The sequence below is a fragment of the Macrobrachium nipponense genome, chromosome 41 (assembly GCF_015104395.2).
Source record: "Macrobrachium nipponense isolate FS-2020 chromosome 41, ASM1510439v2, whole genome shotgun sequence".
NCBI lineage: Eukaryota > Metazoa > Arthropoda > Malacostraca > Decapoda > Palaemonidae > Macrobrachium > Macrobrachium nipponense.
This window is the reverse complement of record NC_061102.1, coordinates 43,201,454-43,217,397: the sequence shown is the minus strand read 5'-3', so window position 1 is coordinate 43,217,397 and position 15,944 is coordinate 43,201,454. Positions and strand designations below refer to the sequence as shown.

Here is a 15,944-nt window from a genome sequence, read left to right as displayed (position 1 = left end):
AGTACATAATATTCTCTTTAGTAAAAAATTCAGACTCTTATTCTCACTTTTTGTTACCTTTTATTCCCGTGGATTTTTTAAGACTACACAAAGGATGGCTACGAGAGGAGGACAAATTTCCTACAAAAGATGTGGCATTGTTCCCCCCAGTAGAGATGGTGGATTTTACATTGGGTCATAATTTTCATTTTCTATCAAGATGGATGACTTTATTGTGTAATTTAAATGGATTCTCTTCATTCAACAACGTGATTGTTTTTATGTTCTCGTTGACAAGAAAGTAGAAAGGTGAAAATTTTTGCTTAGGCATATATATATATATATATATATATATATATATATATATATATATATATATATATATATCTATCTATATATGTATATATGTATATATATATATATATATATATATATATATATATATATATATATATATATATATATATATATATATATATATATATATATATATATCTATCTATATATGTATATATATGTATATATATATTATATATATATATAGTGTGTGTATATATTATATATATATATATATATATATATATATATATATATATATATATATATATATATATATCAAGTATAAAAGGGCCATTAAAACACTGGTTTAAAGCTAAGGACTATATTTTGGTGGACTAACTCCCACCCTTATCAATTAGTGAATGACAGAACAAGTTTCATTTGTGAAATATATAGTAATAGATATGCCCTTAGGACTTAAGTGATGCTTGGGGGTCACCAAAAAGCCACCTTCGGTTCTGTCAATTGTCTTAATCCGCTTTGTCGTTACCTCAAGGAAGATATTGTCAATATGGTCAGAGTCCCAGGCTCCATTGGAAATGTTAATCCAAATATCTTGTTTTTATATCAGTGAAGATTCTGCCATCTGACTTTTGTATTGATAACTGGTTTTGTAATAAATTCGGGATGAGTTCCAATCCATGGTATGGTTCGGGTTATTTATATGATGGAAAATTGCTGAACTATGTTGTCCATATCTAACTGAGCACTTATGTTGAGTTAATCTTTCAGAGAGAGATTTTCCTTTGAATCCAAAGTATGACTTATGAAAATCCCTACAGAGGATTTCATAGATTCTCTATGTCTTTAGAAACTGGTTTGTCCTGAATGTTAAGGACTTCCCCAGTGTATTCAGATAAGTGAAGATGAAAGGGTTAGGGTGGCCTAATGTTTGTGTGATCTCTCGTAAATTATCTACGTGAGGGATTATGATTTTGCTTGTGAATTTTTCCTTTTCTATGTTTTCTGTGGGTTTTGTAAAACATCATCTTTGCTTTATGTATGGCCTTTTCTATTATGTGTTTAGGGTATTTTAACGAGATAAGTTGATTTCTCATTGTTTCAAGTTCTTTGTTAAGAAAATCTGAGGAGAAAATTCTCAGGGCTTTTAACGTGTCTTTTATACTTGAGACGTATCCTTTTTTAACAGAATTTTATTTAATTTATTTATTGTATATATGTATATATATATATATATATATATATATATATATAAACACACACACACACATTAGCTGACCAACCTGGCGCTGCCAGGGAAAACTCTGAATGACTCTCTCTCTCTCTCTCTCTCTCTCTCTCTCTCTCTCTCTCTCTCTCTCTCTCTCTCTCTCTCTCTCTTCTGATGAAGGAAGAACAAATATTATGGAAAAGTTGGATTTTTTAATGTCAGAATTTCTGGAAATGAAAAAAAGAACAACATACCAGAACAGGAAAGAGACATGGGGACAAAATCCTATTTTATTACCAATATTAAATGAAGGAGAAAACACGCAAACCATCATAGTGATGAATGCGCAGGGTTTAGTTACGAGTAACTCAAAAAGAAAAATAGAGTACTTAGAAGAACTAACCCAAATTGAAAAGAAAATAGATATAATGAATATAAGTGAAACCTGGTATTCCCAAGAGACTGGGAATGATGATCAAATAAAAGGGTTCCAAACTTATAGATCAGATAGAAAAAATAGGAATCAAGGGGGAACCGCAATATATGGGAAAGACAAAAAACAAGGAAAAATATATGAGAAATATAGTAACTCAGAATGTGAACTAATAGCGGTAGAATTTGAATCTGAAAAATTAGTGAACATAGTAATATATAGACCTCCTAATACTAAAGAGTTTGACTTAATAATAGAAAAATTGGATGATATATGTAGAAATCACAAGGACTGGACTATTCTCCTATTTGGAGACTTCAACTTTCCTTTCGTAGACTGGAAAGAACGAATAGGAGATTGTGGATGTACTTATACATATAAAAAAGAGAGTAATAGTAGTGCAGAAGATAAGAGGCAATTCGAAAAGCTATTAGATATGCTACTAGAATACAACATTCAACAAATAAATCACCTGCCAACAAGAAAGGAAAATACTATAGACCTAGTATTTGTGAACGAGATGAATTATGTTAAAGAAATAGTTTATAATGCGAGTATTTCAGACCATAATGTCAAAAATAGAATTACAGTCCATTCCAAAGCAAGTGAAAAACAGAGATAAGCAAGAAATGAAAAAGTGGGAAGGATATGGAAAATACAACTTCTACAGTAAAAATATAAAATGGTCAGAAATAAATGAAGAATTAAACAAAGATTGGGATAACATTTTCGTAAGTGATGACATAAAGGTAAATACGGAGATATTATATAAAATATTAGAGAAAATAGTGGATAAATATATACCGAAGAAGAAAAGTAAACATCAGTCATGCATACCAAGTGACAGAAGGATCTTGTTCCAGAAAATCAGAAAGTGGAAAAAAGGTCTTGCAAAAGAAAAAAATGCATGGAAAGTTATAGAACTAAAAAATAAGATAGAAAATGCAGAACAAAAGATTATACAATCAAAAGAAAATGAAAAACGGGACTTGGAAGAAAAAACCCTATTAAATATCAAGCAAAATCCCAAACTATTATACTCATATGCGAAGAAGATGAATAAAAGAAGAATAGAAATAGGCCCTCTAAGAATTGAAGGGAGATTAACGAATGAAAAAAAGGAAATTTGCAACATATTGACAGAACGATATAAGAGAGAATTCACCCCTAGAATAGATAATGAAGATAATGATATAGAAGTAAGGGATGAAAATAGTGAATATTTAGCTGACATAGATATTAATGAAGCTGATATTGTGCAGTCTATTAATGAAATTAAAAATGGAGCTGCTGCAGGCTGATGGAGTGCCTGCTATTTTGTTAAAGAAAGTAGTTCATTCTATCGCAAAGCCACTTGCAATATTATTAAGACAAAGTGTAGATACAGGCAAGATTTATGATGAGCACAAATTAGCATATATTACCCCTACTTTCAAAAGTGGATCAAGACTAGAGGCAAGTAATTATAGGCCTGTGAGTCTAACATCACATATTATGAAAGTGTATGAAAGGTAATGAAGAAAAATATTATGAAACATTTAATAAAAAATAATTTGTTTAATAAAAGGACAATGGTTTCGTACCCGGAAAAAGTACACAAACCCAACTGTTAGTCCACCGTGAGAACATATTCAAAAATATGAAAAGCGGAAATGAAACAGATGTGGTTTATCTAGACTTTGCAAAAGCTTTTGACAAAGTAGACCATAATATATTAGCGAAGAAAATTAGAAAACACAATATCGTGGATAAAGTAGGAAGATGGTTAAAAGAATTTTTACACAACAGAAAACAGATAGTTATTGCAAACGACGAGAAATCGGATGAAGCCAAGGTAATATCCGGTGTGCCGCAAGGTACGGTGTTAGCTGCAGTACTGTTTGTTATTATGATTGAAGACATAGACAGTATTGTTAAGGATTCGGTAGTGAGTAGTTTCGCAGATGACACAAGAATAAGTAGAGAAATTACTTGTGATGAAGATAGGAACGCTCTACAAAGAGACCTTAACAAAGTATATGATTGGGCAGAGGTAATAGGATGGTATTTAACTCTGATAAATTTGAATCAATAAATTATGGAGACAGAGAAAGAAAGCTATATGCATATATGGGACCTAATAATGAGACAATCACAAATAAGGAAGCAGTTAAAGACCTTGGTGTGATGATGAATAGGAACATGTTATGCAATGATCAAATAGCAATTCTGTTGGCAAAATGTAAAGCAAAAATGGGAATGTTGTTACGGCACTTCAAAACAAGAAAAGCTGAACACATGATTATGCTTTATAAAACATATGTTCGTAGTCCACTTGAATATTGCAATATGGTATGGTACCCACACTATCAAAAGGATATTGCACAAATAGAGAGTGTACAAAGGTCCTTTACAGCTAGAATAGAAGAAGTTAAAGACCTTGACTACTGGGAAAGACTACAATCCTTAAAATTATATAGTCTAGAAAGGAGAAGAGAACGCTACATGATAATTCAGGCATGGAAACAGATAGAAGGAATAGCAGAAAATATCATGGAACTAAAAATATCAGAAAGAGCAAGCAGAGGTAGATTAATAGTGCCCAAAACTATACCAGGAAAAATAAGGAAAGCACACAGGACATTAATCCACTACGCACCAGCATCGATAATGCAGCGTCTATTCAATGCGTTGCCAGCTCATCTGAGGAATATATCAGGAGTGAGCGTAGATGTGTTTAAGAATAAGCTCGACAAATATCTAAACTGCATCCCAGACCATCCAAGATTGGAAGATGCAAAATATACCGGAAGATGTACTAGCAACTCTCTGGTAGACATTAGAGGTGCCTCACACTGAGGGACCTGGGGCAACCCGAACATGATGTAAGGTCTGTAAGGTAAGGTAAGGTCTCTCTCTCTCTCTCTCTCCTGTTGAGATAGTTGCTTCAGTTACATTACCCAGCACTTTTGACATTATATATTTCACCACTTCTCACCCCCATTCCTGTTAACGCTGAACTTTGACTTGAAGGGCATTGAGAGTGTCTCTACTCATCCCAGTGACCTCAAAAACTATGGATTAGACACTAATATCTGTAGTTTTATGTTATTTTCGGATGTCGCCACCTTTCCAACCCCATCCTGTTGAGGCTGAACTTAGACTTAAAGGACATCAGAGTGTCACTCTTCATCTCGACCTTGAAAGCTATTATAGATTAGGCACTAACATCTGTCATTTTTGGTTATTTTTATGTTATCCCTTACCAACCCCACCTCCACTCACCCCTCCCCCCCCCCCCCTTCTTATTGGGGCTAAACTTGGACTTGATTGCCATTGGAAGTGTCATATTCAACTCAGCAACCTCAATCAAAAGCTATGGATTAGAAATTAATATTTTGTCATTTTCAGATATTTTTACATATCACCCCATTCCAATTCCCCTTCCTATCAGGGCTAACCTTGGAGGTAAAGGGCATCGGGAGTGTCACTATTCATTTCAGCAACTTTGAAAACTGGATTAGATACTAGTTTCTGTCATTTCAGTTATTTTGGTCACCCCCATCTCACTCCTTTTCACCCCTTCTCCCTATTGCGGCAGAACTTGAACTTCATGGGTATTGGGAGTGTCACTATTCATCTCAGCAACCTCAAAAACTATGGATTAGACACTGATAACTGTCTTTTCCTGTTCTTTTTATTTTTACCTCTTAATCCCTGTTCTCTCCCCCACCTCCTCTGGTGTCAGTGTTGTCTTACCTCCTCCACAGTATTCTTTTCCAGAAGGTAAGTCATATATATACCATGTTTTGTTGAAATTGCTCAATGCATTTCAAAGTGTATGTTGCACATGCACACACATACACATGTTCATACATCCATTCTTATATAATATTATGGTATATAAGTATATATATATATATATATATATATTAATATATATAGTAAGATATATATATACAATTACATTACATACATACACCAAGTTTCTGTATAATACAGTTATTGAAGATAAGACATGTTCTGGGTTGAAATGGATTTTTTTTGTGTCCTAAAAAGTCTGCTTTTTGGAAAATGTTGATAAAAATGTATTTACTGTAGATATTTCTGTTGAAAAGTTAACTTTTTTGTTAGATTAGGCGACTTGCTAATACGGGATCTTGCTTTTAAAAGCTGCCAGAAGCTAGCAGGAAGAACACAGTCTTCATTATCATTTACTTTGACCTAGGTGCATGTGCTTAGTGTTTTTGACATAGAGTTCTTCAGAGTACAATACGAAGTGAAAGACAGCTGAGAGTTGTCAAAAAGTAAAAGTTCATATGCGAATAATATATATATATAAAAATATAGGAATAAGCAACAGCCAAATGGCAGTCCACAGTCAAAGAAGTTGCTATCGTGTCAAAAAAAAAAGGTTCAAAGAGCAAAACAGGTAAAAAAAAAAAAAAAATTAAATAATTTCCAAATGCCGAACGATACCGTTCACAGAGTAGCTGTCCAGCTTATATAGGCTTTTTGTAGTATTAAAAATACAGTATGATTTTAGTTTTTTCACTTGATTTTGTACTATATATCCTTTTTTACAATATCTTTAAAAAACAGCACTTCTTTAGAATTTCTTCAATCAGTAGAATGATTGAAATAATTGCTCATATGTAGAAGGCAATCGTTGGACACATTTCTCACGAACGCACAAATTTAATATATATATATATATATATATATATATATATATATATATATATATAATATGATATATATATAATATATGTAATATATTATGTATATGTGTATATATATATATATGTATGTATGTATGTATGTATGTATGTATGTATGTATGTATGTGTGTGTGTGTTTGTATGTGTATTTATTTATTGAATTATTGATTGTCGTGGATCGATCAAGTCCTGTATACTCTTGTGATGGGAGTAGATGCCTCAGGTCTCAATCCCTCTATCTTTATCCCCTCCCCCTTTCCATCATTTTTTTCGATTCACACACCATTTACATTTCCTCTCCCTCCCTCTCTCTCTTCTTCCTCATATGCTTAAAAAAAAGAAAAAAAAAACTGGTCTCAAATACTTCCGAGACGGAATTTTCATCTCCTCTGAAAGATGCTCAAGTAAACGTGCCTTTGATGTCAAACGGAACGACACATTCTCTTCCAGCTGTTGATGCTTGATGAGTCACTCCTTCATTCAAGAAAATTTTTGACTAGATGGTTGTTCGGGTTTAAATGAATGAAAAGCCGCACTCGTCATTAGATTGTAACCAGAGGGGATGTAGCCATCAGGGCACTTCACGCGGTGCACTGTCGGCGTTGTTTAAAGTTCTTTGCAGAGTCCGTGTGGCCCAGAGTTACAAGTCCTCTCATTGCATTTTACTGTACCTCCGTTCAAAATTTCTCTCTTCCATCTTACTTTCCACCCTCTCTCAACGATTGTTCTGTAGCGCAATTGCTTTGAGGTCTTCTTCTGTTACACCTTAAAAACAGTCTTACTCTCCGTTTCCCTTTCAACACCGAATGACCGCGTAGGTCCCAGCCCTTGACTTTTGGTCTACATTTTATATCTCGGTTCCAAATAATGCTCATGGTGTATGTTTGAAAAAAATGCTTCTTATCTCAATAGAAGTAATTGCCCGTCATTTTCCAGGCCAATCACTTCCTCGTAATTTTTTTGGCTTTTGCATTAAATGATATTTCGTCTCCTTAAAAAATGCTCACTAACAGTATCTAGCAGCGTGAGGTTATAGGTTATATTAAGGAAAACGAGCAGTGCTCTTGTAAAGAAAATATTGGATTGTTCCGGTTTTGATATATAGTAAATTCCCATAGCCAATCCGAAATCAGTTTAACAAACGATTGCTTATAATGCTCTTCTACTGCGGTTAACTTGAATGAGATGGTAAATTGAATGTTTTGAGAGCTTTGCTAGTTACTTTGGTGTCTTGTATTTTGTTACATAAAGAAAAACAATAAAAGAAATAGTACATCATTGTTAAGGTAAGTGAGTTCAATCTTGTTCCGCAAAAAAAAAAAACAAAAAAAAAAAAAAAAAAAAAAAAAAATGGTTTTGGAAGCCACAAATTGTTTTGAAAGATGTTTGAGGGAGATGTGTTGTTTTGACGATTGTTTTTCCCAATATCATCAGTTTAAGAAAGTTTTATTTTTCTTATAATAATAATAACAATAATAATCAATATAATAATAATTATTATTATTATTAATTATTATTATTATTATTATTATTATTATTTTTTTTTTTTTTTTTTTTTTTTTTTTTTTTTTTTTTAAGCTCTATCACAGTCCTCCAATTCGACTGGATGGTATTTATAGTGTGGGGTTCCGGGTTGCATCCTGCCTCTTAGGAATCCATCACTTTTCTTACTATGTGCGCCGTTTCTAGGATCACACTCTTCTGCATGAGTCCTGGAGCTACTTCAGCCTCTAGTTTTTCTAGATTCCTTTTCAGGGATCTTGGGATTGTGCCTAGTGCTCCTATGATTATGGGTACGATTTCCACTGGCATATCCCATATCCTTCTTATTTCTATTTTCAGATCTTGAAATACTTATCCATTTTTTCTCTCTCTTTCTCTTCAACTCTGGTGTCCCATGGTATTGCGACATCAATGAGTGATACTTTCTTCTTGATTTGGTCAAATCAGCGGTCACGTCTGGTCTATTTGCAGTATCACCCTATCTGTTTCTGATACCATAGTCCAGAGGATCTTTGCCTGATCGTTTTCTATCACTCCTTCAGGTTGGTGTTCGTACCACTTATTACTGCAAGGTAGCTGATGTTTCTTGTGCAGGCTCCAGTGGAGGGCTTTTGCCACTGAATCATGCTTATTATTATTATTATTATTATTATTATTATTATTATTATTATTATTATTATTATTATTATTATTATATTCAGAAGATGAACCTTATTCTTACGGAACTAGCCTACAGGTCGCCAATTAAATGAGATTCAAGGTTGCAAAGAGTATGGTGTTCATTAGATATATGTAGTAGATCCTCACTGGACGAGTGGTTTTCGCGCTCGGCTGCTAATCCGGTGGTCCTAGGTTCGATTCCCGGCTTGGCCAACGCGGAATCAGAGGAATTTATTTCGGGTGATAGAAATTAATTTCTCGATATAGTGTGTTTCGGATCCCACAAGAAGCTGTAGGTCCCGTTGCTAGGTGACCAATTGGTTCCTAGCCACGTAAAAATATCTCATCCTTCGGGCCAGCCCTACTGGAGAGCTGTTATCAGCTCAGTGGTCTGGTAAAACTAAGATATACTTAACTTATTAGATAGATGTTGCTGAAGTTAATGGGAAATACAGAAAGAAGAGGTCTGTTATTAAAAAAGTGAAAATAATTAACAAGTTAATATATAAATAGATGAAAATGTGAGTCAATTATTAAAATACAAGGAGAATTGAAGTTCAATATAATCCAGTTTAAAGGTTTTTCTTTTTTCTTTTTTGTTAACGTTCTATTTATCTGAGTAAAGAATGGAGTTTTTCCTCTCGCGAGTCAGTTATGGTGAAGGTTATAATTATCAGGTGATACTAAGCTACAGTGGCAAGCTGTCCGTTGCACTTGTCAAGTTTTATTCCAAAGACCGGTCATATTTACGCTGCTTAGATTGACGTAGTGCACAGCCGCGAATGTTTCTTCAGTAATGTAACAAGTATTTTAGAACATTTTAAGAAATATTTATATTTATGAAGTAAAATCACTAGGATGCATCTTTACTTATCCCTTAATGCTTAAAGGCCATGAGGCTAAATTCAGACTGAGGGCAACTACAGTTCAATGCACAAAGGTCTCTCGATTAACTTAGGATCTGGAGTTCTAGGTTAGGTTAGTTCAAGTTAAGGTTATGTTAGGTTACGATAAGATGTATCCCTATTGGAACGTAGTTTTTGTAATGTATTTCCTTCTTATTTGAACGAATAGCGTATTGACTTTTAGCTGGAATTCTATGGGTCTACTCTCTTGAGTTACTGGGACAGGGGCCTTTAGGGGAAGGGAAGAGAAGAACCAGAACACAGAGGCAAGTGGCGAGCAAACGAAGTCAAGACCAGAATAATTCGAAACACCAGCGAAATTTGCGGGAGGATTCTTTCAAGGCAAATATGTTATTGTGTGAACTAAAGATTGTGGGTTTTATTACATCTCATAACATGTGCTTTTCTTGAAGAAAAGGTTGATAGTCTGAACTTGAAGGCTGAGAAATGAGAGGTGATAGATCCCTCCTCCGAAAAGAATGAAAAGTTCAAACTCTGGGAAATTAGGTCATCTTGAATTTTTATTTTTAAATTTTTTAAACATAGAATAGCAGACTCGGCCATAAAAATGTATTTACTGCTAAGATATCCCATATATGTAAAAGGTGATAACGACATAACTTCACTTCTCTTATGAGGCAAAGGAAAACACAAAAGGCATCAGGTACAGGAGCAAAAATTGTATTTCGTTTACAGACAAGATACGCTTCGGCATGCTTGCAAATAATCGCAAAGCCTATACAGGACACGCATAGGCTGTCGAAAAGCGGATACCGGATATGCGCTTTAAAAAGAAAGAAAGAAAGAAAAAAATCCACTTTCGATAGGGAGTATCGGTGTGCAAATTTCGAGCATCACAGGAATAGTTATTCTTTTTTAGCTTTACTTTCAAAGCCTTTCTTCGGTGATTTTTACATTTGTGTTCATTTTTGCGATTTTCCGTTTTTTCATCTATTCTCATTGAGTGTATAGGGAGGCTGTACATGCTTCCCCCCCGCCCCCCCCCCCCAGGTTTCCATCCCCTCTAGCGGTTTGGATTCATCAAGCTAATGGATCTGTGTAGTCTTGAAGTTTGTTGTTTCATTGTTCGTGCATGGGATGTTGAGCCCCCAACCGCCCATGCCCTATTCTAGCGACCCCCACCACCCTCCTCCCTCCACGTTGAGCTCCCTCCTACCTCCCTTGTCTCTGTGCCCCTTAGAAGGGAGGCAATGTTTCGGAGGAGGCCTTTCATCCATCGCTCATATCATGATGCTCTCGGTCACTGCATCTGATTTCTTTCTCATGTTTGTATTTGATTATTTGTTTGTTAACGTGAAACTGTAAAAGTGCAAGTTCCCCCGCGCTGTACCTTCTGTTTTTCTTCTCACGTACAACCTTTTTATTTTCTTTGGCCTTATTTGTTCTGTTTTTTTTTTTCTGACTTCCATTTTGGTATTTTTCCTTTGCAATCCAGTCAACGTCGGGTTTCTTCTACCGCGTCGTATTTTTATTGTTGTGCTTCTCCATCACTACTTCGTTTTGTTCTTCTATAACTTTGTGTTTTCATTCCCATATTTCCAGCCTTCCACCATCTTTCTTCTCTTGACTTCTGTTTCACACGTTCGTGTTTCTCGGAGCTCTTTCCTACAGTTATCATCATCACCATCATCTCTCCACTTATCGTTTCATTTTCCTTGTGATACTCCTGCCTTCCTCCCTTCCCCGTCCGTGTGCACCTTCAGCGAAATTGCGCCGTGTGCAATTTGGCATTTATTGAAGATGCAGCTTACGAGGAGAGACCTGGGAGTCATTGTTGCTCCCAAGGCTAGGAATATTGCGCAGTCTACGGAGCTGAGAGACTGAGTCACAGGAATATTCTTCCGTCTCAAATGACGCGACTTGATGTAATCGTGGTTTTTCACCCCACCGACTATTTAGTTTACGGTTATGTAGCGAAGAATTTGGTTTGTTGTTTATGTGCGTGTGTGCGGGGTGATCCAGACGCATGATTGCTATTGTACTTGTAAATGACAATCACTCTATTTAGTAAAGAGTACATTAGCTTAAATGATTCAGTACAGTTAAACACACACACAGAGGGAGGCTATGAAATAATAATCAAACTGTTAACTTAACCCTCACATTCGGAACCTCCACACGATATATAGAGATTAGATTGTGATGCGTGGTTTATACTGTAAGTCTAGTAGACAATAGCTGCTGCATTCCTTTAAGAAGTTATCCCGACCCGACTAGACCGCGAAGAATTATATTAAGAATCAAGTAAATTGGCGGCGGCATTACGACTGGATTGACAAGAATCCAAGTTAAAAACGTAAAAATCTTCCCAGATAAGAGGCCTCTTGAAAGAGACTTGTGGTAAGTACCTTTGAAAAGCCAGGTCTGCTGCGTATTAGTAAGCTTAACCAAGCGAATGCCAATGTTAATACTGTAATTCTGATGCTGTTGGGAAGTGGGCTGGGGCCAATAGGAAAGTTGATCTTGTTGACTAACTCTAGATGAGGGTTTCCCAACCTTTTTGTCCTTCTGTGCCCTTGGGCATTTTTATAGATTCCTGGAATTGAGAATGGAAAAGAAAAAAACAATGAAATTGATACTGTGATATAATTTTATTATGATATATCTGTTTGCGTAGACTGCATAAGCATACTAGTGGCAGTAACTTCAGTATACTAAATAGGTAGTTTTTAAAATATTTTGATGCATCATATGTTATACGTGTATATATATATATATATATATATATATATATATATATATATATATATATGTGTGTGTGTGTGTGTGTGTGTGTGTGTGTGTGTGTGTGTGTGTATTGTGTTGTTTTTTTTTCACGATTACCCATAACACCAATAAACTCAGCTCGGGAGACTCACTTCATTCATAATTTTAAATAGTATGATGCAACACATCTTTTCAGGCTCGTAGGGGTAAGATTACAGCCGCGGGAGGTTCCATACTTTGCCTACTCTTGATGTAACTCGAGTAAAAGCTTTGCTTTCTGAAATGAGGAAATAAAAAAGAAAGAAAGAAAAAAAAAGACACGACGTTGTGCAATCTCATGTATTGCGCAGTACTGGCTATTCTCTCAGATCCAATGAGCGCCTCAGTGGCGTGGTCGGTATGGTTTGGCGTACCACCTCGGTGGCCGCGAGTTCGATTCTCGGGCGTTCCACTGTGGGGTTAGAGATGTGTATTTCTGGTGGTAGAAGTTCACTCTCGATGTGGTCCCGTTGCTGGTTCCATGCAACGTAAAAACACCATACAAACAAAAACAAACAAACTCAGATCCAATGTACCGCTGGGGGTACTGTACCCAAGGTTGGGAACACCTGCTCTAGATTCTGTCCAGATATACAGTACATTATTAAGTTAAATGGGAAACGAGCATCTACAGGTTGGCTTTCGACGACTGTCATTGTTTATATGACGTAGAAGAATAGATGATGAAGGTTAGATGGGGAAGTTCGACGTTGACTTCGCACCACTCCTGGAAAATTCGTACTCGATGTTAGTGTCGAGCAGACTAACATATAGGCACCAGAGAATTTGGATGCTGCACATGACTGGAGAGAGACAATGCAAGAAAGACCTGATCGCCGGGTTTTACATAGGACCTTTGTGTTGCGCGGCATAGCAGGCGTTGATGATGAGAATATGTATATTATACACTCATGTATAATTTTCGATAAGAGTGTTTCTTCCTAGATGTGAGGTAAAAACTGTAGTAAGATTAAGTTGAAGAAGTCGTTCACCAAAAGGAACGGATGAAATGTAAAGGACGCAAAGCCTTGCGACTGAGGACTAGGGGTGCGTTCGCACGGTCGAACAACGTCCGACGGACAAACATTGTTACCAATTAACAATTGCTTACCAGAGATTGCCTTGTGAGCAGAGTAAGAACAGTGATATACAACTTCAACTGGTACCACAGTTTGTTGCCAGATCTACTTCCCTCGTTTCAACTCTTTTGACGTCATCTTGCTTCGCCTTTGATATGGCAACAATGTTTGTCCGTCGGGCATTGTTCGACCGTGTGAACGCACCTTAAGGGACGCTGCAAAGGACCCGAGTGCGTCAGGAATGGTTTTGAAATTTTAGGTCTTGAACCTGGGGCTGTAGAACGGTGAGGAAACCTAGAATATTACCGGTAAATAAAGAGGTGGAACCTGGTAGAGTAGACCAACCTGGACAGCATATTTCCGCATCTGCTTGCTTTTTCCCCGTAGGGGTGTAGTGCTGTCAGTGCACCTCAAGCTGTGCAATCTAGGTTTTATTTAAGGTTCTTTGCAGCGTCTCTACAGCCCCTAGCTCAACCCCTTTCATTCCCTTTGTTGTACCTGTTTTTATGTTCTCTTCATCTTACTTTCCACCCTCTCCTAACAGTTGTTTCATAGTGCAACTGCGAGGTTTTCCTTGTGTTACACTTTTAAAACCTTTTTACAATTTTCCTTTGAGCGCTGAATGACCTCATAGGTCCTAGTGCTTAGCCTTTGGCCTAAATTTTGTATCCCATTCCGTTCCATGTCCCTTAGATCGTTTCCCGTAGCTCATATTGTAAGAAGATGCTCTTATGGTTCGTTTATCTTTCGTGTTTCCCGGCCTTTGATAACTGACACTTCTCAGTGTCTTCATGTGTTGTTAAGCCATGGTTGCAAACTTTTACTGTCTGCTTGCTGATTTACATCTGCATCATATTACATTTTAAGTTAAAGAACTTCGTATTTTATATTTAAGGTTTACTTACTTTTGTTTACGTAATGATAGATGGATGGATTGTCCCTTTTATTTATTGGTCTCCCTTTTTTTTTTTATTTATTTGTATAATATTTTTGTATTTAGTTACCGAAGGTGAGTGTCATGTAAGATTTTTAATATAGTACACTTTTTAAAATTGCGGGGCCACTTACTTTATTTTTGCATTTATACTTCTTTAATTATACGTGTATGTTGATAAAAGATCAGTATCGAACTTTGAAACTTAAAAGAAAACACACAAATTGAGAAAAATATATTTAAGAAATACACATACACTCCCCACTGAAGGTGGAACTCGACGTTCCGAAACCGTATTTAGATGTCTTAATATATGTTTTCCACCTTGGGTTTTTTAAAAGAAACCCTTTGTCCATGATGATTCGTTTATATTTTTTTCTATTTGTAGTGATAGATGAAAGGAAAATGTTCTTTATTATGAAAGTAAATTATCAATGTACTTATTTATCCGTGGCAATAACTATCAATATACAGTATTTAATGTTTGCAGAGTGGCAGGCGGAAAGAGCGTGGCCGCGTGAAGCTCTCTCAAGTGGTGGCTGTGGAGTGTGTGGACACTGAGGTCTTCCACCGCGATTGGGTCTTCCAGCTTTGCTACAACTCGGAAGAGAACGAGCAGATTGTCCTGTACATTGCCGCTGCTACCTCACAGGAACGCGACCAGTGGCTGGACCACTTACGTAGATGTGAGTTATCGTCTCTCCTACTTTCCTGTTCATTGGGTAATTTTGAAGCCCCATTTGGACCACTTCTGAGATTCTTTCAAAAGGTACTTGCCTTAAAATTAAAGTAGATAGATACTATGTTTATGCTTTATAGCTCAGATAGCGTAACGGCGATTGCCGATTTCTTCAGTCCCAATATATGAATGTGTAATTTAATGTGTCCTTTACACGCCATGGTTTATTCCCCTTTTAATTATTTTTCAAGTGTTTTTTATGCATTAATTTTATTTTGTCCTTCATTTACATATTTGAAAGTGTAATTTACAACGAAAGAGATGGCATAAAACAATAATAATAATAAGAGCAACAAACAACAACAACAACAACAACAACAACAACAATAATGATTATTATATTGTTGCCCTTGTTATTATTATTACTATTTTTTGCTATCTCTCTTTGTAAATTACACTTTGAAATATGTAAATGAAGGACAAAAACAACTGAGCCATAAGAAATCGCAGGTATTATTATTGTTCTGTTGAATAAAATGGCGGAATTAAGCGTATTGATCTTAATAACTGACCAATATTCATATTGGGAGAAATCTAAATAATGCTGAATGTGATATTTTTTTTATTTAAAACAGGACTTTGCTGTCATAAACTGGTATACTAATATTAACTGTTGATTGGTATACAAGGATGGCAGATCTCATGTCCAGGTTAAGCAGGGGTTGTTGTCGGTGTTGGTATTATTCCATAAGCGAGGTCAGTGTCAGGCCGGGGTTTTCTCTGGTGTTCAGCTGGT

The 15,944-nt window shown here is 35.9% G+C and overlaps 1 protein-coding gene across 1 annotated transcript in view; it reads left to right on the top strand.

Moving 5' to 3' along the window:
- Positions 1 to 15,944, top strand: part of LOC135212735 (cytoplasmic tyrosine-protein kinase BMX-like) — a 197,641-nt gene that overhangs the window by 94,775 nt on the left and 86,922 nt on the right. Inside the window, exon 2 of the mRNA XM_064246447.1 lies at positions 14,960 to 15,155. Within this exon, the coding sequence (XP_064102517.1) occupies positions 14,960 to 15,155 (196 nt within the window). The remainder of the gene's footprint in view (positions 1 to 14,959; positions 15,156 to 15,944) is intronic.